Below are 24,026 nucleotides of genomic sequence, written 5' to 3'. Positions count from 1 at the left end.
AGTGCTAATGCCTCACAAAACTAGAACCCCATGGGTTCTATAGGATGGAGCCATGGCAGTTAAAATTGTGTCCAACTGCATTATTACTACAGTGTAGATGCAACCTGAGTAAAGATTTATATCCCTAATCATTAGCTGTCTGATAAGATGTGGATCCTGTGACTCATGGTGCAACTGACCCATGCCTAGTAAAAACTGCAGATAGAGAATAGTATGCACAAAATATTTGCTGGAGCAGACTCCTTACACCTCCTTGGGGGAGTCCTCTTGTCCTTTCTCCCAAGAAACAAATGTTCTTAATAAATGCATCTGTGCCACTGCTTGGAAAAGCAGTACTACTGCTGCTGCCTGGGAAGTTGGAAGGAAGCTGGGTTGACACTGCAGGTGGAGAATAGACTGTAACTTAAGTATTATGTCTGTCTTCACCCGGAGGCATTGCCACAGCTGGTGGCAGTAGAAACTCCAAGTTAAAAAGGTATTTTGGGAAGAAGAAAAAATGGAACAATGTGGTGAAGTGGGAGGAAGGGAGGAGTTCCAAGAAAAAGAAGAAGATATGAACACAAACAAACAGAAAACAGGGTCCATATTTTCCCCCTTTGATTGTTAAGGAGGGGAAATTCCAATTTGACTTCCCTCTATGAGGGAGCCAGGAGCCATCTTTCATGAAGTTGAGCGATTCCTTGCTCCCCCCGGCAGCCAATCATTCGGCAGGTCAAGTTGAAATGGGCTATGGTGCCAGCAGCTCCTGCTGCCCTGATAATCCATTTCATTCCAGGCATGGCGACATCCCCTCTCACCAGCTGCCATTTCCAGTTACCTTTTATACAGCTGACATAATGTGTCAATGTGTTGGAAGCAGTAAAACCGTCACAGGGAAGCCATTGCAGAGATAAATAGCAACCGGGCGCTTGATCATCCTTAATGCTATTAAAGCGCAAAGAATGACACTTTGAGAAAAAAGAGAATGTCTCATTTCTTGAAATGGTCTTCCACTGCTTATGGGTTGTGCTCTCACGTAAAACCAGGCAAAGCCTTTTGCACTATAATTCTCAGTAAAATGACCATCAAGGAAAACCAAACAAACCATTCATACCTCTCCATAGACAGTTGCATTAAAAAAAACTTTCTGTGGCTCTAGTCTTCCTGAAGATAGACCACACCTTTTAATTGTGTGGATGCTGCATGGCTTATCTGTATTAAATGCTGCATGGGTTATCCATATTACATTCAGGAGTATCATTTGTAAAGTTAACTATCCCCCCTTGCATCATCACTGCCCATATTTTGCGGTGCACAGAATAAAAGGTAAACAAACAAACAAACAAACAAAAAAAAAAGACAGGGTATGTATATGTATATAGGTATAGGTATATAACACATATAATAAAACACTAAAATAATGGCTGGGAGAAGATAGTGTCATCACTTGGAATCAAGCTCTCCCAGCTGGGTATGCTGTCATGGAGCAGGTAAGGGAAAGTGGGCGAGTGGGCGGAGTGGCCCTGGTTTATAGAGACAATCTCACCTTGACCAGGATACCTGTCCGGAAGATGGACTGCTTCGAGTGTATGTACCTGCGCCTGAAGACCAGGGATAGTATAGGGATTCTGTTGGTATACCGTCCACCCCGTTGCTTAACAGACTCCCTATCTGAGCTGACACAGCTGGTCCCAGAGTTGCTGTTGGAGTCACCTAGACTCTTAGTCCTGGGTGACTTCAACATCGCATTTGAGTCCAGTCTAACAGGTGCGGCTTGGGAGTTCATGGAAGCCATGACAACCATGGGCCTTTCCCATTTGGTCATCAGGCCCACACATTGTGCGGGTCATACTCTTGATGCAGTCTTCAGTATGGGGCAGGAATATCCGTGGGCAGAAGTAGTTAATACCTCCGCATTGTCATGGACGGATCATTTCCTGGTTAGGGCAGAACTTAGGGCCACTGTCCGCTACCTCAGGGGTGGAGGACCCATTAGAATGGTCCACCCTTGAAAGCTAATGGAACCGATCGGATTCCAGAAAGCTCTAGAGGGTTTGCTGGTTGATAATGCCGGTGATTCTGTTGAAGCCTTGGTGAATATGTGGAACACCGATGTTACTAAGGCTATCAACACAATCGCTCCTGAGCGTCCTTTCCGACCCGCCTCAAATCACAAGCCCTGGTACACCGGAGAGCTGAAGAATATGAAGCAGGTGGGACAACGACTAGAGCGCAATTGGCGGAAATCTGGACTCTTATCTGACAGAGCTCACCATAGGAAATTCCTTTATTCTTATGGAGAGGCAATTAAAATCCTCTTCGTCTGCTCGTATTGCGTCTGCAAAGTCTCGTCCAGCAGAGCTGTTTAGGGTGGTGAGGGAACTGACGGTAATGCCATCTACCCAGAACCCTCTACTTAACCCAACAACGGCCTGCTGTGACGCTTTTAACAACTACTTTGCAGACAAAATCTCTCAGATAAGAGCCCATTTGGATGCCAATGTTGAAGCAAAACCGACTACTGAGGTGTCCAGTAAACCCGTTTGTGAGATTAAACTGGATCAGTTTGAGCTTGTGAGTACTGATGACGTGGACAAGATCCTTGGAAAGGTAAAAAAAGACAACATGCCCTCTTGATCCCTGCCCATCATGGCTGGCCGTCCAGGGGGGTGAGGCATTGATGGCACTTCTTAGACGTATCATCAATGCTTCCCTTGGGGAGGGTCATATACCATCCACTTTGAAAGAAGCGATCGTTAGACTGCTCTTGAAAAAAACCCTCCCTGGACCCCCTGGAGATGAAAAATTATAGGCCTGTTTCTCATCTGCCATTTCTGAGCAAGGTGATTGAGAGGGCAGTTGCTCTTCAGCTCCAAGCAGTCTTGGATGAAGCCGATTTTCTTGATCCATTTCAAACGGGCTTCAGGACTGGGTATGGGGTGGAGACTGCCATGGTCTCTTTAACTGATGACCTTCGTCTAGCCATCGACAGAGGGAGCGTGACCCTGTTGGTGTTGCTGGACCTCTCAGAGGCATTTGATAAAGTAGATCACAATATCCTTCTGGAACGCCTGAGAGAGTTAGGAATTGGAGGCACTGCTTTGCAGTGGTTCCGCTCCTTCCTCTCGGGAAGGTTCCAGAGGGTGATGCTCGGGGACAGTCACTCTTCAAAAACAGAGCTTAATTGTGGTGTCCCTCAAGGCGCCATCCTGTCCCCGATGCTATTTAACATCTATATGAAGCCGCTGGGAGAAATCATCCATGGATATGGGGCCGGGTGTTATCAATATGCTGATGACACCCAAATATATTTCTCCATGTCTCGGTCATCAGCGACAATGACAGATGGTATCTCTCCCCTCAACCAGTGTCTTCAGGCAGTAATGGACTGGATGAGGGAAAACAAGCTCAAGTTGAAGCCAGACAAAAACGGAGGTACTCATGATAGGGGCCCGCAAACCAGGGATTGGACTGCAACTTCCAGTCCCAGCTCCCCTCAAAGGCCTGTGTTTGCAGTCTGGGGGTGCTTCTTGACCTGTCGCTTCAGATGAGGAATCAGGTGAACACAACGGTTAGGAGCGCCTGCTATCAGCTTTGGTTGATACGCCAGCTGCGCCCTTTCCTGGAACAGGGTGACCTCGAAACTGTAGTACATGCGCTGATAACCTCAAGACTTAATTTTTGCAATGCGCTCTACATGGGGCTACCCTTGTGCCTAGTCCGGAAACTCCAGTTGGTACAGAATATGGCAGCCAGGTTGGTCACAGGAACAGCAAGGAGTGACCATATAACACCAATACTGAAGTCACTCCACTGGCTGCCTATCAGTTTCCGGGCACAGTACAGGTGTTGGTTATCACCTTTAAAGCCCTACATGGCTTGGGCCCAACCTATCTAAGGGATCGCCTGCTTCCATATAATCTGTCCCGTACACTCAGGTCCTCTGGGAGGAATTTATTACAGCCCTTAAAGACCAGGTTGACGGTGACCTCCCAAAGGACATTCTCTGCAGCCACTCCCAATTTATGGAATGGCCTGCCAGACGAGATCTGTCAAATTACCAATCTAGAGAGCTTTAAAAAGGCCATTAAGACGGATCTCTTCCGGCAAGCCTTCCCGGAATAAAATGCTCAGCCACAAATAAGACTTCCCATCCAGCGAACTCTGCCCATGATGATTTTTATTTAGCTTAGTCGGTTTTAATATGTAGTTTTTAATCTTACATTGTTTAATCTTGTTTTAAGGGGGGTATTATGTATATATGGATGTATTTTAACCTGTTGTACGCTGCTTTGATTGCCTGGCAAAAAGTGGGATAGAAATAAAAATTTTATTTATTTATTATTTATTATTAATCAGTTATTCAAGTTAACACTGTACTGTGTGGGGCATGAAGGAGAGGAGGCATTCTTATTTTATATAAGTCTATACTCTGGTGTTGCCTCTTATTTGGAGGAAGTAATGGACAACATAAAATTGACATTGGACCCTGATGAAAAGTGATAGTCAAAATGCATCTAACATTCATTTAAATGAACAACTGGCTGAGACTTTTGGCCACTTTTTCCCTTCAACAAATGATTTATGTTTTATGGACCTTTCTCCATACTGCTATGTATAGTGTGGACCATGTAGTGTTGATCTGAATTACTGATTATTGTATGTTTCATAATATTTGTTATATACCTTTACATATATACATATACAGTAGGCCATTGGTATCTGTTGGGTTTTGGTTCCAGGACCCTCCATGGATTCTAGAATCTGTGGATGCTTAAGTCCTATTATATACATTGGTATAGTAAAATGGTGTTCTTTATATAAAATACAATATCAAGGATTGCTTACGGGAATTTATTTTTTAAACAATATTATCAAGCCATGGGTGGTTAATACATGAATGCAGAATATGTGGATCCAGTGTAGGGAAGGGGGACTGTATATGCAGTGGCCCCTTGGTAACCACTGAGGTTTGGTTCCAGGTTCCCCTGTGGATACCACAATCTGTGGAAGCCCAATGTCCCATTAAATACAATGGCAGAATAAAGTGGTATCCTCATATGAAATGATGAAATCAAGTTTGCTTTTTTAAATGTGTGTGTGTGTGTGTGTGTGTATAAAATAAATACTGTATATAGTATTTCTAAGCTGTTGATGCTTGAATCCATGGATACGGGCCAACAGTACACATATATTTATATTATATATTTCTATCCTGACTCTTTTGGTAGATCTTTCACTATTTCAAGGGTTCCTGTTCAGAGTCCCAGTTATCACATCCGTTCCCATTCTACTTTCTCCTCCCACAAATTCCATTGTCTCCTCCTAATAGACACTCAAAAGTGCTGTGGCTACCCTGCAACTTAGGGAGGTAAATCCTAGACTGTTTCATGCTCATATGAAAGGAAAAAATAATTGTGGGAGAAAACAATTGTGAGAGAGAACAAAATACTTCCTTTCCAGTGTTTTCTCATATTGGAGCATCCTTCCGGCATGCGTTCCAGTGTCTGCTGGAAGGCGCATAAGGTGTGCTCGCATATGATGCGGGTGCACTGTAGATGCAAAACCAGAATAGCACATGGGTGTTTTTTTTTTGTTTGTGGGCAAAAAAATGTTTTCTGCACAGAAAATCCATTTTCTAGACAGAAAGCAGACTGTTTTTGTTGTTTGGATGACTGAATAACAAAATAAAATTGGTGAAAATTCTAGCTGATCTTTCATTTGTGCTGGTGGGCTTTCCCTGCTGTCAGCAAACCTATTTGTCAACCTGGGAACTGGAATCCACGAAACCACTGTTGTTTAACCACCACCAGAAAAAAAATGTAGAAATGCTTTGAAACAAATGGATGAAGAAATCGAACCTCCCACATTTTCAAGTGAGCTAGTCTAATTCACATTTTCCAGATTAATGTATGGATAAGTTCCCAGTAATCCTTTGGATTCCACAATTCCCTGTACTGCATGATGCAAATCTCTGTTTAGGAAATATATACAGTGGGCCTTCTCCTTACACGGGGCATCCGTTCTGCCCCCCCCCCCCCCCCCCCCCCCCGCTACGTCCGCGAAATTCCTCATATGCTCACGCCCCATAGGAAACAATGGGGAGCATGCACCATTGTTTATATTGTCACACGGCTTCTGCGTAAGCAGGAAGCCGCGTATAGTGTGCTCGTGTATGGTGCGGGCGCACTGTACAAAACTGTAAAGATTATCATAAGGATAGGGAACTGCTCTGGTGCAATTGTACTATTTTAGTGTCCATGTAGCCTAAAAGGTCACATTAGTATTTTTGTCCCCATGACACTTCACAACTATCACTACATCGGCGTGTGATGTGTGATGGTGAGTGTGCTACGGGCGTGCACACCATTGTCTTTTTTGGCACATGGTTCTGCTCCTTCCGGCACGCGTTCCAGTGTATGCTGGAAGGTGCATAAGGTGTGCTCGTGTATGATGTGGGCGCACTGTAGATGCAAAACCAGTGGTAAAAAAAAAACCTTCTGGCAAAATTTTAAACAATGCTTTTTTAAAAAATATATATGTATATATTAATTGATCTGTCCATTCCTAGATACAGCCTTTCCTAATGTCATCTCACTCAGTCTTTTTTCTTGAAAACTGCAGGTTGTTCAGAAAACAAATCAAAAATCCAAACCTCTCCATTTACAGTACCCTCCCTGCTTCCAGACTTCATCAACTTAGGTGTTTTCAGGGCTGCAAAGCAATGAACTTTCCATCAGTCGCATCGTCAGCTAATTAGCCTTCCTGATTACAGTAATTACTATTGATTCACTCCTGAATGACTTCTTAAGTAGCCAAGTGCAAGTTATGCTTGAAAGTAAAGACCCACATATGAATATTAATCCAGCCATTTCCTTTTGTTTATGTTCTCTTTCCCACCTCTCAGCCCCATTCAGTCCCTGAGGTATAGCTCACAATTTTATATATACTTCAATTTGATAAGGGGAGGGTGCCAGTAGAGGGGGTAAAGCTCACTTCACTGGCATTCAAATATCACAAGAGGAACTTTAATATGCTGGGACAGAAAGATGTTTTGCATGATGTGAGAAAGAAACTTGTAAAGCAAACGAAACACAGATCACTTCTTAGTGTTTAACCTGGAAAGTTCAGGAGGAGCCAAATTCTGCTGAAATCTGAACTACTTTTGGGTTTGATGCCTGTTAAGAATAAGTCTAGCTCTATGTGTTCATTGACCTTGTTCATTAGAAGAGTCAGGGGTATGGGAGGCAAAATGAAGGCACTGAAATCAAGAGGCCATTTGTAGCTTGGAACTTATTTGTGCAAAATTAATATTTTGGCTCAAAAACATAGGAGACAGCATTTTCTGTGCAGAAAATTGTGTTTTTGGCACAAAAATACCACAGTCAAATTTTGTGCGGAATAGGTTCCACACTCTGAAGACTGTTGTCAGTCCAAGATTGTCCTTGCTTTGGTTTCCCATGTGAGAAACATGCTTTCTGCTGATTTAATTTTTTTTCAATATTCTTCCATTCTTAGAAACCATCTTTCAGAATTCATTGACATGTGAATCCAAAAGAGACCCACTTTTTAATTCACATGCACATTTGTTTGGACGATGTAGATCAGGTGAGCTCACTTCAAAATTCCTCCAGCACTTTGAAACATAATACAGGGCTGCTCCAACCATTTTCCTTCCTGAAACAGAGCAAAAAAATGGTGCTCCATCAACCCTAGTCAACACTAGCCAAAGTAATGAAAGCCTGCCAATTTATTTTGTTTCCCCTGAGTGTCTCTCATCCTCTCTAGCAATAAAAACAGAATAAAGATAGAACAAGAGAGAGCCAGCATGGTGTAGTGGTTTGAACTTTGGACTGCACTTGTGGAAACTAGGGTTCCATTCTCCATTTGGCCATGGAAACCCACTGGATGATCTTGAGCAAAACATAAACTCTGGAGGAGATTGACACCTCCCCATTGGTTGACATTCACAGGTATACTGCCTTTTCTGCATAGCTGTTCCATTTACCTGCCATATGAAAAAATATTGATGGGTCTATCTTATATTTATTTATATTCTCTTCTTGTTTGAGAATTGTAAATTAATGGCCATTCAGCAAGTCTGGTGGATGTGGATTCCACAAGTAAATTGCTTATTGTGAGAATAAGTACTGTGTTAGTAATCTTGAATCTACTACCAATTGGTTTTATTAGCTGACTCTGGGTTGAGTATTACGGGACAGAAAAATTACTTTGTCTATTTTCACTAACACAGGCAAGGGATGCATTTGTTTCTCTCAACAAAAGAAGCAGGGAGATTTGTACTCAGCCCAAGCACAACTGGAATGAATAGATTTCCCCCAACAATTAAAGAAACTTACAAATGCAACACTCATGTTAGATTATCCTCATTAATCTAATCAACATATGCACACAGGTTTGTCTGAAATAACCCAATTACTATTGAAAACCACTGACAGATCTGATTAAATTCTGATTTAAAATCCACATTTGCAACCTGTGGTTGATGGCTTCCATTGATTATTATCCAAACAATCAATTAATGGTTCAGTGCAAAACAAAACTACCTGTTGAAGCATAAAGGCATAGCATGCATTTAGCTGTTTATAACTAAAGACACCAGGAACCTCTTATGCCTGAAGACTTTGAAGAAACCTATTTAAGGACTTTTGCTTCCAGAAGAAAAGGTCACAAAGAGGGGGCCTTTCTTTTGTAAAACGTAGATACAATTACATTCAGAAATACAGGTATGATTTTGAGAACCCTTCAAGAACCTAACAAGGTAACTATATGTCGGCTGAGCAATTCTTCGTCAAAACAACACAAGTGCAATCCAAATTTTCATGCTAGATGCATAGACCCCCATTAGGGAGATCACGGGTATGAATTTACAAGACCTAAGCACAGCAGTGGAGGAGAGGGGAGAGGGGGTCTTGGAGATTTTGCATCCACAGGGTCACCATGAGTCAGGGGCAACCTGTAGGCATTTAACAACATGTTTTTAATTTTTAATTTTTTTGCCTGGAGGTCTGTTGACTGTAATAAAAGTTTGATTGATTGATTGACAACAACAACAACAACAACAACAACAACAACAACACACTTTCTCTGTACACACAGAGACATAGACCCAGGTAGCTCAACAGAAATTCATCTGTCAGGGGAGGGGACTATAGGGAAGATACAGTGTCCCATTTTCATCACAAACCATAGTTGGACAGGCATAAGAAATGACACATCCACCTTAGCAGAGGAGGTTATTGTTAAACTGTGTTGGCCTATACACTGAGGTTGCCTATTCACAGCCAAACATGAGTAACAGTAGCCAGTACAACGCACCTTCAATAAAGGCAGAAAAAAGCCAGAAGCTAAAGAAAACTGGTTTTATGGAATATGGTTGAAGAGAACTTGTCAACAGTTGTCTGGAAAATAATAACTTATTCTGAAGCACTAATGAAGAGGGTCCTATTTGAGAGCTCAAGATTGAGAATCCACTAAGGTCAAAATGAATTATTCTCTCACCATCAAATGTTATGTGTTCAAGATTTTGCAAAGCTGTTCAAGGACTGTTGCATCTATTCTTATGGCTTCCTCTGTGCTCAGCAGTGTGTTGACAGAAGCATACAATCCAACCGGGTTGAAATACAGAATAATTCTACACTTAACATGAACAAATCTTTGCAGGAAAGCTTGTTTTAACATGCAGCTGAAAAGCAAAACAAAACATTGTTTTCTTCTAACTAATAGAAAATCCTCTAACTTTTTAATACAAATAGTTCTCCCATAGGTTAATAAAAGCAGCAGCAGCATCTTCCATTTCACAGACCTAGCAAAACATGCCCAGATTTTTAAATTCTTGCAAATCAGATGCATCTTTACAGAGCTGTGTATTTTGTATGACCCTTGAACAATGGTTAGAACCAGGGCAATCTTCAAGATTGTGTTCATGAGGCTTCAATGGTAGACTCATTTTTTGGGGAATAAGTCCTTGATGACCTAAATGAGACTTACTTCTGAGCAAATGCATATAGGATTTTGCTGTACCTTTGACAGTGGAATATTTACTATTTGTTATTTTAATTATTTAATTAGTATTCCATCTTTCTTCCAGCATCTTTCCGCTTAAAGCAGGGAACAGCCAAAATCAGTCAGAACAGTAAAACAAAGTGTCTAGATGAAAAGATATGAAGTTAACTAACCTCTTAAAATGACACTGAATTAATAACATGAAAGCATTTTTATTGTCATTGCCCCTTAAGTATCCTGAAATGTTAAATTGTTGGATATTATATTCACCAAACCAAAATGAATCCCTGCAAAACAATCAAGAAAGGTGAAATAATCCAAAAATAAAAGTACAAGGAAGGCATTAACAAGATGAATTAACAAGATGCATGTCCTGCTGAAATGTTTAAAGACAGGAAATCAATACGTTTCCTTTTTCAAACTGAGGAAGAAGTCTCCACAACCTTTGTTTCCCCTGGTAGACAATGTCCCAATACATTGAGGGAAACAAAAAAAATTAATAGTGGAGATCATTATTCTCCCCCCAACATCCATTTTTTAAAGAAACAAACAATAGTAGCATAGTTCATATCACAGTCTATGCAAATAAGGTAAGAGGAAATTAAAAACCGACAGGCATTTTAAAAAGAGATTGGAAATAATTGCAAACAATCATTGCAAATAAACAAAAAGCAACCCGAACCCCAGACATACATTAAGCTAGCTTGACAGCTCTATTGTTCGGTTGTCCCATTGTTGGTCAAAAAGATATATTCACACGCTTGACTGTCTGCTAGAAAATAGACAAAAGGCTTTTTCCCCTCCCCGCCCTGAAGCAGAGTGCCAGTTTCAGCAGAATTCAGCCACTCTTGTTCGCTTGCTCTTCCCCGCCTCCTTTCCTTGCTCTGAAAAGCTTCTCTTCATGGTTGGCTCTTCACTAGACCCCCAGAATATTAAAAATCCATTCATCTATGCAATATGTGTTTTCCCCTATTAAGCACATTTATCTCCCTCTCCTCTCTTGCTTCCTCCCCCAAAACAGCATCCAGTGGTTAAATGCAGAAGTGGAATGATTATTTATATAACACAAGTCCAAATTAAAGTGGTATTTAGGGCACTGGTGCTAATATGGTGTCTTGCTCAGCTGCTTCCCCCATGCATATTCCAAGCCCAAATGGATAATAACGAAGGAGACAATAGAAGAGCCCCCACAAACCAGTTGTTTGGGTTTGTGGGGATTATTTTTGGTTAACTTCTTGTTTGCCAGTCCTGCTTTAGCTTGTGCAGAGCTGGAGGCTAGTAGTTCATAAACACCATTCATCATACAAAAGCACGGTCCTTGCATGATCCAAAAAGCAGCCTTCCCTCGCCTCCCCTCCCCCTCCAAAAGAGAATTGAGGCGGGAGCAGAGCACTTGGTAGCAAGTGCACCTCTGAGCCATAATGGGCCCAAGTGACTGGGAAAGACCCTTATAAAACAAAGGAGGAATCAACCTACCTTAAAAGCAGCTCCTCATTTCTCATAGTAACAGCAGATTTGGGACAGCGCATGCTTTCTACACCGATCTTTGCAACAAAAGCTGGTTCAGAAGTGCGCTCAAACATCAGTGCCACAGTCGCTACTCACTAATGGCTACTCTCTCTCTCTCTCTCTTTTCTCTCTCTCTCCTTCTGTCTCTTGCCAGATGCTGAGTGGCAGAGCAAGGGGGCCCCTGCAGATTCACTGAACAGAAATAATCCTCTCTGACAAGTTATGTTGTCTGGGCATATTTTACATTAATGCACAAGGCTGCCTATAGGGGTCTTGTTTGTGTTCACTCTTCCTTGGCTGGTGTGAAGTTCTTCTTCTAATTGCCATTGAGGAAAATGAAAGAAAGGATATGTAGTATCTTTCAAAGATGGGGAGGGAGGGAACACTCACACAGAGAAGGGGGAAACACAGAGGATAGAAAATAGCTCAAGGAGCCATTCTTTCTTTTGTCTCATTTGCCTATGCTGAGAAACCACTGGCGATTTCACAAGTAATTTGAATGTTTACAGCCAGACAGAAGTTTTGCACACTTCAAGAAACTGGAGGCTAAACTCTTTTTCTGAAGCTGGAGATTCTCTGCGTGAGGATTTTCTGCACACTGAAGAATAGCTTTTTTGGGATGCACCCACACAAATCAAGAAAAAAAGAGCAAAAGTTTGATTTAGAAGATTAAAGTTATTCTCCTTTTGCCATTTTTAGCTTGTCATTTTCTATTTTAATGAAACACTCCATTGGTATTCTAGGATGGCAATTAGTTCAATGGAAACACTACAGGTTTGTAAAAGGAAATAGCTGTTCTTTTTTTCTTTTTGAAACAAGATCAAGCATTACTCCTTAATAAAGCTCGGCCCCAAAGCTTTACCGCATATTTAGGAGTAGACTTTACAGAATGTGAAAAGTTTTCTCAAGTATTGTAAAAGCCATTGTTCTGCCAAAAAACAAACAGTAACAAATACGTTTCCCACATTTAGTATGTAAATTTAGTATGTATGTAAAGCAACCTGTAATGATTGGATATTTAAAAAAGAAACTTCTTGCTTTCCCTTTTGAAAGTAATTATTTTTATGTATACTGTTTGCTGTACACTTTGAGGGGAGAAGTAAGAAATAATAATAAGATCAATCATCATGATTACCATCTGTCTATCTTTGTCTTTCACACATATGTAGTGTTTTCTGTTTTAGCATAACAAGATGGAAATTAATCCAGAAGCACCTGTGAGACGAACAGATGTATGTTTTATTTCTTTTTAACTTTTGCATGATTTTTAATCAGTTTTAAAGTGTTTTAATGTGGTGCTTTTAAACTGGCCTTAAACTTTTGTTAAATGTTTTTCATGTGTTAGGGAAGGTGCCTTGAGTCCTGGCCTGGCAGAAGGTGGCTAATAAATAAACAGATAAATAAAATGAGGGAGAAAAAGAAATTTCTAGCAAAAAATTTTGTACATAGACAACAGTCCACTTCTTCAGATGAAGCAGGACTTCTTTATATCTTTTAATGCTGAAACAGATGAATGCTACTAAAACCGAAAGCACCAAATTCAACCAAATGGAGTAGAAATCCATCCATCTCTTCAAGATACTTGCCCAGCTACAGACACCACCATTCTTAAGAAATACAAACGGCAAGGACATCTTTCTCAAAGGACACATGGTGAAAGATCAACAATGGATAATGAAGTACTACACACAGTACAGCCACAAACGGTGTAGCACTCTCTCCAAGGAACTACTGGATGTTGTGTATTTTGTACAACAAAGAAGGAAATATCAAGAAAGAAATCCCTAATTTAGAGCCTCAGGTAGTAAACCAGTCTTCTACTCAACTCAACAATGGACAAATCTTCTCCAAGAACAGGAAAAAAGGCACATGTATCAGATGCATTTTGCTTTTCTAAGACAAAAGAGAGAGAGAGAGAGAGAGAAACTATTATTACTACCACTACAGACCTCCATGACCCACAAAAGGAACACTATGAACTTTGGTTATAATATTATAAACCTATCCAGCCACACACTGAGCCAAATAGAGGAGTCTGTTCTAGGGATAGGGAAAAATGATTGATTTCTTTATTTTATTTTTTTGGAATAATATTGAAAATGTTTTGTTTTGTTTTGGAAATCAAGAAACCCTGATGAAAATCTTTGCACTTTGGAACTTTGCACATACTTGTTTTGCATAGAAAACAGCATTTCCTGTAGTGGAAATAGCTTTTTCTGTGCAGAGAATTTTCTCCGCAGAAAAAGCTATTTTCAGTGCTGAACAACCATGTGCACGATTTGCATTGAATAGTCCTGAGTTGTGAATAATTTTTTGAAAACGGTGGTTTTCAGTCTTTCTCAGAATCAGAAACAATTTGCTCTCATTACTTGTTGCTTCTGTTGAGAAGAAAATTTGTCATGAATTAAATCCCTAGTCTACTCCTTCATGAGGTGTGTTCTTCTTTCCCTGCCCCCATCACACACATGAGACAGTTCTATGAAGAGACCTTCCGCTGCTTTATTCCTCTCAAGAAATTGTTCTATGACATTGACACAAGTAAAAAAACACATAACAAGCATCACCAATGCAATCTCAACAATGCAATACACATGGATAGAGTTGTACTAGATGTAGCCTCTGTGGACTATTTTGGCAGACAGAATGCAGCATATCTTGGATAGCTCCTTTAGATACTAAAACCTAGAGCAGATTCACTGTCCCTCCAGCATGGAAGCCAATGGCCAACAGTGCCTGTGTGCAAAGCCTTTTGAGCCCTTTCCACCTCTGTGATTTTCAGGTAGAAAGGAAGTGTCATTTTCAAACAGAGATAAGACAATCTCATGATATAGCTGCAGTCTGGCTGTCCAAAGTTTATGTTTTGCCCTGTTCACAGTGAGAAGGGAGGAGGTACTCTGCTTTCCCTGTACTGAAAGCTTCTGTGCTTGGAGAGATAGGGGTGCTATCACTATGCTGATGACACTGAGCTCCTTGCCATTTCTCATTGTCATTAGAATTGTGGACCAATGCCTTGAAGCTGCAGTGGGTTTGATGTAGGCCAATAAACTGAAGCTGAATTCTATAAGATAAAGGTTCTATGGTTGGACAGTCCTTTGAGTCTGGCAACTGGGAAAGCAACCTGCCCTGAATAGGGCAGATATATAGCTTGGGAGTAGTTTTAGAACCACCTTTGTCACTACAGGCTGAAGTAGACTCTATGGCTTGGAGCACTTGGCACCAGCTCTGACTGGTGTACAAACTATGGTCTTTTCTGGAAAGTGAGGATTTAGCAACATTGGTCCATACACTAGTAACTTCCTGATTAGACCATGGTAAGGTGTTCTGTGTGAGGCTACCCTTGAAGATGATTCATAACCTAAAGCAAATGCAAAATACAGCAGCAAGACTGGCTGCCAATTAATTTCCAGTCTGAATTCAAGGTGACAATGATAACATTCAAATCACTAAATGGCTTTGTACCTCAATGTTTGAAAGAGCTCCCCTCCCTATATATGTCTGCCAGAGGACTGAAAAGAGGGGTCCCCCTTTGTTCTAGCAGTGGGAGATATATGATGTTGGGGGACACAGAAGAGTGCCTTCTTGGTTGTGAGACTCTTGTGGAATGCCCTCTCCTTGGAGACCTGATTGGTGCCAACACTGATTTCTTTTCAATGACATGTTAAGACATGGCTTTTTATGAAGACTTTTGGGGCTTAATCTATTTCTAAATTTGCACATGTTTTTTTTTAAATGATTGTAATCTTTTGATACTACTTTAACTTGTTGAGTTTTCATATTTTTTTTTTTAAAAATCTTTCTAACAACATTCATTGATATTATTCAGGGATTGATCAAATCGTTTTTTCTCTTTGCTCTTCTGAGATCTCACCATAAAAGGTGGAATGAAAATTTTTGAATAAATAAAATAAAACAAGTATCAGGTCTTAGGTTGCATCTTAAGAGAGCTATCCAGGGTGCTGAACCTTATCCTCAAAACAGGTTCTTGCAGTTCAAAATTAGATCCTTTACAGTTCCAACAAAAATAGGAAGCAGATTCATCACCACATGGACACAGATACCAGCAGGTCCCTTTGGTGCCAGAGACATACAACATAACATGAAAACATGCCAAGTGCCAATTATTAGTTCCTTCTATATCCCTTTACAAAACCATGCAAAGATTCGAAGGAAAAGGGAGAGCCCTGGTAGAAAACTAGAACTGTCAGTCACACAGCCATTTCCTTCTTCACCTTCTTGCATTTTTCAGACATGGAGGGCTAGTTGGAAATATATCCATTTTGAGGCACTCAGTGTTCAAGTGTCTGTGTTTTCCCAACCTGCAGAAGGCCCTCAAAGCTTTACCAAAAGGGTGGGACAACTGCAAGGGTCACAGAGGGCAATCTTTCCCCTTCATTCCCATAGGCTTCACCCCCCTGCAAGACCTAATGCCCATTTTCCTTTTCAGTTCTAAAGATGATGACAAGACGTGGCATTGCATCACTTCCTGTCTCCATTTTGACAAGAACCAAAGGGAAAAAAACTCAGGCAAGGGGGGTAGTACAGAGTTCTAGGGTGCTTGTGTAGGTGGGGTAGGGTATATTCATGTGTTTTTACATGTTTGGGGGCTTTGTGCATAGTTTGAAGGCACAAATAGTCTGAATATTGCAACTTTTAAAAGGGGGGATGAGATCTTTGAAGGATTTGTGAGAAGCTTCTGGGAGTGTCAAAGGTTGAGTATAGGGGTCACATGTATGGCTCATAGGCTGCACTATGCCTGCTCCTGCTTTAGGAGGTGGTAGGTTCTTTTTGGAGCAATTCAGACTTTCCTTAATCCTAGATCTTTGGAAATCTATCCAATTTGGCTCAAGAACTGGGGCTTATCCGAATTTGATGTCCATACCAAATTATGAAAGGTGATATCTAAAAGCTTTTAAAAATTTAACAATGATGACATTTCAGTACAGGCAATCAAAATCTCCGAGTGTATTCAAGAGTGCCCTCTTCAGTTTACAATCAGTGTATCAAGGCTGCATGGAAATAATACACATTTAATAGTTAATGCAGATTTATGCCATCCTAATTTTATGCCATTTTTCTCTACTATCCTACAAAGGAGGTTAGGAGAAAGCCATATCCAAGATAAATTGATTAGGTCAAAGACAATGATGTGTCCACAAACCATTGCTTTTTGACTGACTGTTCTAAGTCCATTCAGAAGTCCCACAGAGTCGTGGCATCTCACAATGCAACCCTCCTTTGGGAACATTTTTTTAAAAATGCAACCTAACAGAGTGCCTGCTGGATTTGACTCAGAGGAAGGAGGGGTTAAAAGTGGAGGAAGTAACATTAACAATGTAAGATCCAGAGATGATGCCATACAATTTAGCAAAAAAAAGAAGAGGAAGCAAAGATCTGGAATATCTGTTGAAGAAAGTCAAGGGAGAAGTGCAAAGGAGAAGGTTTACAGTTGAGGAGAGATAAAAAAAAAATTATTACCACAGATTATTTATATAACTTTAAAATAGGTGATGAAGACAATGAAAAAGTTAAAGATTCTCCATGGCTTCACTCAGTCATTAATCAGAATAGAAACTGTAGTCAAGAAATCAGATTAAGATGCTGAAGTGACGGAACTGGACAAGATCTTCAAGTGTAAAGACATAAAATTTAATAACAAAGTCAGGACTATCCATAGGATCATATTTCCCATTTCTATGTACGGCTGTGAAAGCTGGACAGTGGAAAAAGCTGAAAGGAAGAGAATCAACCCAATTGAAATATGGTGCTAGAAGAGAGTTTTGTAGGTATTGTGGACTTACAAAAAGATAAGTAAATGGGTCCACATGTAAAGCTATGGCTGTCAATTTGCAAGATCTGACCTGGTCTATCGATAACAGGGTGACTTGGAGGTGACCTTCACAGGGTCACCTTAAGTTAAAGTTGACTTGTCAGGAATTATCAAAAAGAGTGCCTGCTGAGAAAAGATAGGAAGTACCCATGAAACAGCTCACTTGTCCAACTCCTGAAATTTGTTGGGCGCTTTCTCCTCCCCTTCACCTATCTGGCTTGGATCCAGGCTATCTGAAACACAGTGCCTCCCTTGTATAAATTCAGATCTCCATCTTAGTTGAGAATTTCCATTCAGAATTACTGTATACCCCCAAATGGAATAATGTTTAGAAAGAGGTGTTAAAGACCCCCCCCCCATATATATATATTTCAACATCAAGTACTTTTAGAGAGGAATAGTTTAATATAGGTTTAAGCCTATTGATCTTATTTTGTGATTTTTAAAAATTCATTTTGTTATGTATAAATTTTGAAAGCTATTTTTGAAATTGCTCACCATTTTCAGCGATTGCTTCTTTCTTTGCGTGCATGTGTTAGTTTTTGATTTGTTTGCCTCTGGCCTTCCCATAGACATTTGGTTGGCTACTTGTGGTGGCAGAATGCCAGAATAGATAGTCCCTTGGCCTGATCTAACAGAGATTTTCTTCTTAAATCTCAGTTAACATTTGATAAGGATTCCCACCTCATGGCAAAACTGTTTCAAGGCCAAACTCTATCACACTAGTTATTCTTCAACCATCCTTACTTTAGGGCATAAGAGTATATTCAATTTTAGGGGTCAGACTTAGGCTCTCTTCTCTCCCACCCATGAATAATTCAGTTTGAAAATATATTGAAGTGTGAGAAAGAATGCAGAGCTCTGGCTACAGGGCTGCTTCTCTTCTCCAAAAATTGGGTGAAACTCCATCAGCATTGCCATCAAGGAGCACAATGGCTTTCTTTTAGAATGGAGTAAAAAGTGACTTTTGCAGAGACCTTTGGGGATCCTTCAAGAGATGAATGGAACTTCTGTTGGGAGAGTTCAGAGAAACTAAGAGTGGAAATCTTCCATCAGCTTTGCACTTACATTGCGACTGTAGTAGAAACTCCTTAGAAATTCTTGACTTCACAGCATTAAAAATAAAACAAAATGACAATTAACTCCTATGTCTTTTTTTCCTTCTGCTTCTTATTGGATTATTTGAAATGTCTTCCTTGTGGAGTGTTTCATGAATATCCACAAATGTCTATGACCCAAGAAAAGCAAGCATGAATGCAACTGCTGAGATCCTACAGTGTATTTGTGTAGTATAAATCTATATGCAATTACATAGTGGTTGGGCTACACTACTCTTCCGATGAATTTTGATGTTGTGCAATTGTTTGTATAGCTCCTAATATAATTCTTTATTGCCCTATCCTGCAATGGGACAATGCACAGGGACTACATCTGTTCTCCCAGTGAATCAAATGGTATATATTTAAGGCCCTGGCCAATATTTATACACCATCTAAGAATGTGCAGTTGCATGGTTGGAATCATGTTGGTAAGCTCCACCTAGAATAAGCTCATTGAATCTGTACTCCCAGTGAATCAAATGGTACATTTAAGGGCTTGATCAATAGTTATACATCCTCAAAGAATGTACAATTGCATGGCTGAAATCCTGTTGGTAAGTCCCAACCAGAATAAACTCATTGAATCAACAATTGAATGATGAGTCAACACATAGGTAAATCCAAATGATTTATTGTCTTTACTCCAGTGAGCACTAACAATAGGATTTAGATCCATGTGAAATTGTTATACTTTTAGAACTTCACTCACAAAAATTATGGAACTATGACTGTTGCTTAATGGACAAAAAAGTAAAACAACATATGCAAGGAAACTTACCCATGTTTATGACACCATCAAGACTCTGGCCCCATACCTAGAATCAGAATGAGGTCTAGTATTTTCCTCTTTGATACTATGGAGTCTTAGAGGCAGGCCCCAGCACAATATACAGCAATCAAATCCAAGTCCTATTGCAAAAATATAGATGTTCACACTTAGGTCTCCAGCTAACATAGCTAATTTCATGATCATGACTGAACCAGATTGGTATATGTTTCAGGTTCATAATATATATTGACTTTTTCTCTAAGCTGATAAGAATCTTTATGAAGGTAGCTCTTTGTGCTGATCTATGGATATATTATATTCATGTCTAAGGCAGTGGCTCTAATGTATCAAGTGGAGAAGACTTTATCAGTTGTACCACTTCAGATCCTTTTCACATACGATCCAGTGCTGAGAATTATCAGTGGAAACATATTCCTAGAAAGCATGTTTACTACCATCAAGATGAACTTGCTGAGCACCCCGAACATGGGGATGGAATAGACAAAATGTTCAGTAGAAATAACCTTCCCCCACCCCTAGCATTACCCTACATCCTTGTGAAATCCAGACACCTCAAGTTAATTTCTTGCTGACCTCATGGTGATTAATGCAAATTAAATTTCACGCTAATTGGCCTGAGCAGCTTTGCATGCAAACCCGAAATTGGTTATTTTCGCTAACGGTGTTAAAAAGATACTCCTGCTATTTGCTCAATAAGTTGAATATAAATTGTTATTAGTTTTTGGGCATGCTTGTAAAAACACATTCAGCACCTGATGTCAGATAGACAAAGGGAAAGCAAAGCATCCAGAATTTTACAGCTTCCTCTCCTGTCAAAATCTGGTAGCTGGGTTTACGTGTGTGTATGTGTGTGTTAAAGTAAAATAAAAGAAAAGCCACATGCTTCTCTTAAGCCCCTTTTGACTGGCAATAATCCTTCCTTAACAACCAGAACATCATTCCTCCTGCTGCAGAACCAAATCTAGCTCTCCTGACGTGTTACTTTCACTCCATGGACCTAATCCTACTAGTGATGTTTCTGAGGCCATGCTTACCACTGGCTGGCAGTGATTTCCTTTCATAAGTTAATTTTCTTGTTCAGGGCTTGGTTGGTCAGGTAAAAGAAATTATTTGGTGGCTACCCAGAGTATCTTAAGGGTGACTGCTGCCATCTGTGGAGAAGGGAGATGATTCTAACCACACATTGTCCAGATTAACTCATTAATCTGGACAATGGAGGGAGCCCTGGTGGCGCAGTGGTTAAATGCCTAAAGCCGATTCACTCAAACAACAAGGTTGCGAGTTCAAGACAAGCATAAGACCCAAGCTCACACCAGGCTTGCATCCTTCCGAGGTCGCTAAAAGGGGTACCAGACTGTTGGGGGCAAATTAGCTTACGGCTAATTATCTTACTGGCTGTCACCGCTATGATCTTTGGAATAGCGGTATATAAATAAAACAATTATTATTATTATTTATTATTCTGCTCCTTCGCTCATGACACGGGTTCTCTCACTACAGCAAAGCAATTACATTTAAGAAAGTGCTATCACGTGCTACGAAGATAGCTGTTTTGCCCTCGGGGGGGGGGTAAATAAATAAAAATGGAACCAAACCAATATATGTTTTATATCCTTGCTGATAAAATAGAAGAAACAAAACCTAAGATGGTGAGAAAAAAATGTTTTGGAACTACAATAACTAGGTATGTCTCATCGGACTGCATAGAGACTTGGAGAGTTCGGAAATGAGGCAGAAAATTCTATGTTTTGTTATTTCTGCTGATTCCCTGGCATAAAAATTGGGCACGCAAACATTGAGCTGCAATTGTAAAACTCATTTCTTTTATTCTGCAAATGTGATTTTTTTTTTTTTTTTTTTTGCAAAAGCTGTTTGTAAGACTTTTTGCAAAATTTCTGAAAAAATTCAAATATCTTAGGCAGTTCAGAGCTTTTGTGGCAACAAATTACTGAGATAAACATATGTTTTTGTGAATTTTTTAAAAAAAGCTGAGATCCACTCAACACTCTGTGCAGAAACAGATGTCTTGGCTGGAAAGGGAAGATAGAAGGCATGGCTATAGAGGTTACTTTACCCTTTCCCTTAGAGCCCAGGCCAGCTACATCCTTGTTCTTTGTATTTGCCTCCTTCTCCTCTCCCCTCCTGTATCTACCATAAGACCAGCAGCCCTCCCAGGGCTTGATAGCTGTTGAGAGTGATGTTTGGATCAAGTTCAAGGAGCTAGAGAATAATGCCTGCAACCTCTCAGAAAAGAGACATATCTGTGGATAAGCCACAGTAACGTGTATATCACTAACAGGATCCTGACCTTTATGTTTTGCACAAAATACATTTTGTACAAAGTGCAATGCCATTTGCACAAATAAAATTGTCACAAAAAGTCCTAAAATGTGAAAAATCACCAAAAACGTTCAAAACCTCTTGGGTTATGTTTGGATTTGGCAAGACACCCCCCCATGAAGACAAGACAATTTGAAAATGTTTTTTACAACTCTAATTTTAGCACAAGCTTTTTGAGGGCTACATTGATGAATTCAGATTGGAATTTGTGCTCTCCAGGCCAGGGTTCCTAAAATCAGTTACTCAAAGAGCCTGACATGCGGAAAGTACTGTTTTACCATAGAAGGGTAAAACGTTAGTCTCCTAGCATTCACACTTGGCCTAACCAATTTAAAGATTGTGTACTACAGTGGGCCTTTCTTATCTACAAGGGTTCTGTTGCAGACCTCACCTCTAGATGACAACAACTATGGGACCTTAATTCCTGTGGTTTTCAATGGCAGCATGCACAGCTGCTCTGTCAGGATGGTATGCACATGCAGCCATTAAATGCAATGGGGCTTACCATCAATGGATGCTCAAATCCACGGATGGGCAAGCTTGTGGTGGGGGTGTGCTTGCTGTACTTAAAAATTGTGAACACCTTTATTTTATGAGGGCTTGAAGAATGATATTCAGACCAAAGGACACCTAGCCCATGGTAGGTTGCTAGATGAGGTTTTAGTTCTGGGCAATATCATTGAGCTTCAGGAGTGGCTCTCAATATAGCTTCCTCTTCTGGTAAACCACTGAACTTCAGGCAGTAACTTCTCAATATATTCAGGCTTTGGATTCATACTATATACCCAGCCTAGCCATTGGAACTTCTTGAATAATAATAATAATAATAATAATAATAATAATAATAATAATAATATTTATTTATATACCGCTATTCCATGGATCATAGCGGTTTACAGCATAATAAAAACAATTTAAAAACACAATATACAATAAAATAGCGATATAAAAACAACAGTACAATTACAAGGCTGACAGGATGGAAAAAACGTCACAAAAAGAAGGAATATGCAAGTATTTTCTTTCCAATTGAACTTTGCTTGAGCAGTAATGTCTTCAATGCTTTGTGTATGCTTGGTTTCTCTTTTATTCTGACATTAGTCTGAGGATGTACAAAGAATATTTGCAAATTTGTCATTCCTTATGAAAAAGGGTATCTCATCTCAAAGATAGAAAACAGTTAACTAGCATGAGATTTTAAAAAAAATTCCAATTGGAGCAAATTGGGTTTTTGTTTGGAGAAACAATCTGGGTAGTTGGGATGAAATGATATTTTGTGGAGAAAACAGTATCACTGTGCAAAAGATTTTGTTTTCTGCACACAATTTTGTGGTTTTGGTTCAAAGCAAGATTTTTTAAAATACAGAAACATTTTTCCAGCCCAAAATCCCAAAGTGAAAAAGTAAATGAAAAATGCTCAAAAACTCATATAATCTCACCAAACGGGAAGAAAACATTGGAAATTATTTGTTCTTGCATGCTAAGTTTTACATCCCTACTTCAAGCTAGCGATCATGGAAAATTTCATTCAAGTTTGCATTTTGATAATAAAAAAATATCTCCCCTCACTATATGAATTGGGACACAGTTGCCCTATAGTACTTGCATTTCTCAATAGAATGTTGCAATGCTATTCTCTAAACAAAAGAAATGCATACAAAATTTTGTATTATAGGGACAAGAACATACAAAAATGTGTATATCAGTTGAAGAAAAAAAACAGTATATAAGAAAAAGTGTTTTCTAAAATGCATATGCTATGGAGAAGAGATGCAAAAAAGTTTATTAGAAGAAATAAACAGAAAAATTTGTAGATATTTCATGTATTTTTTTAAAGTCGCAAACTACTGCAGAAATAGGACAGAGTTAACAAAAGACTGCAAAACTGAGAAATAGGGGGCAGCCAAAACTGACAGGTTCATCCAGCCCATGAGTGGAAATAATATACAAAGATATTTGAATGACAGGGGGAAAGGGAGGGGGGATATCCCATGTGTTGGGAAACTCAGATGAGGGGAATGTGGAATGAATAAGAATCTTCACAATTCAGGATATATTCTGCTTTAAATATTCATGTGGCTACTTTGAGCAAAAGAAGACAGCATTTTCTAAAGAGAAAGCAAGTTTGCTATGCAAAAAAAATATTATCTGTGCAAAAAAAAAAAAAAAGACCCAACAGTTTTTCATTGTAAATATATTTCTGAGAAGAAAATACAATAATTGGTTAAAAAAACCAAACAAAACCCATCCACTTTTTTTGCATGTGCATTTAAGTCCTGGATTATGAATAATTCTTGAAAATGACAATTTCTGAGGACTTTCTTGCAGAAGAGAGAAAAAGAGCAAAATTATTTGCTGTTGTCTGAAACAATGAAATCCATGAAAATTTTGCATTGTTAATCCAGCTCAGCCAGAAGGTTTCTCAGACCTGCTTCCTTTGCTACTACCATCTTGA

The 24,026-nt window shown here is 39.7% G+C and overlaps 1 protein-coding gene across 14 annotated transcripts in view; it reads right to left on the bottom strand.

The window, feature by feature from the left end:
- The window catches only part of CELF2 (CUGBP Elav-like family member 2), a 648,498-nt gene that overhangs the window by 412,436 nt on the left and 212,036 nt on the right, over nucleotides 1–24,026 (bottom strand). For 3 of the 14 annotated variants that reach the window (XM_042470480.1, XM_042470479.1, XM_042470484.1), the window contains exon 1: nucleotides 11,482–11,683. The exons of 1 other annotated variant lie outside the window; for it this stretch is intronic. In XM_042470480.1, the coding sequence (XP_042326414.1) occupies nucleotides 11,482–11,588 (107 nt within the window). In that variant the 5' untranslated portion in view covers nucleotides 11,589–11,683. Of the gene's footprint in view, nucleotides 1–11,481; nucleotides 11,694–24,026 lie in introns of those variants that run through there. 10 more of the 14 variants (XM_042470492.1, XM_042470490.1, XM_042470493.1 and 7 more) reach the window with 8 other exon arrangements.

The sequence above is a fragment of the Sceloporus undulatus genome, chromosome 5 (genome assembly GCF_019175285.1).
Source record: "Sceloporus undulatus isolate JIND9_A2432 ecotype Alabama chromosome 5, SceUnd_v1.1, whole genome shotgun sequence".
In the NCBI taxonomy this organism is placed as follows: domain Eukaryota; kingdom Metazoa; phylum Chordata; class Lepidosauria; order Squamata; family Phrynosomatidae; genus Sceloporus; species Sceloporus undulatus.
The sequence above is the reverse complement of the archived record's forward strand: the minus strand, read 5'-3'. Positions and strand labels throughout refer to the sequence as shown.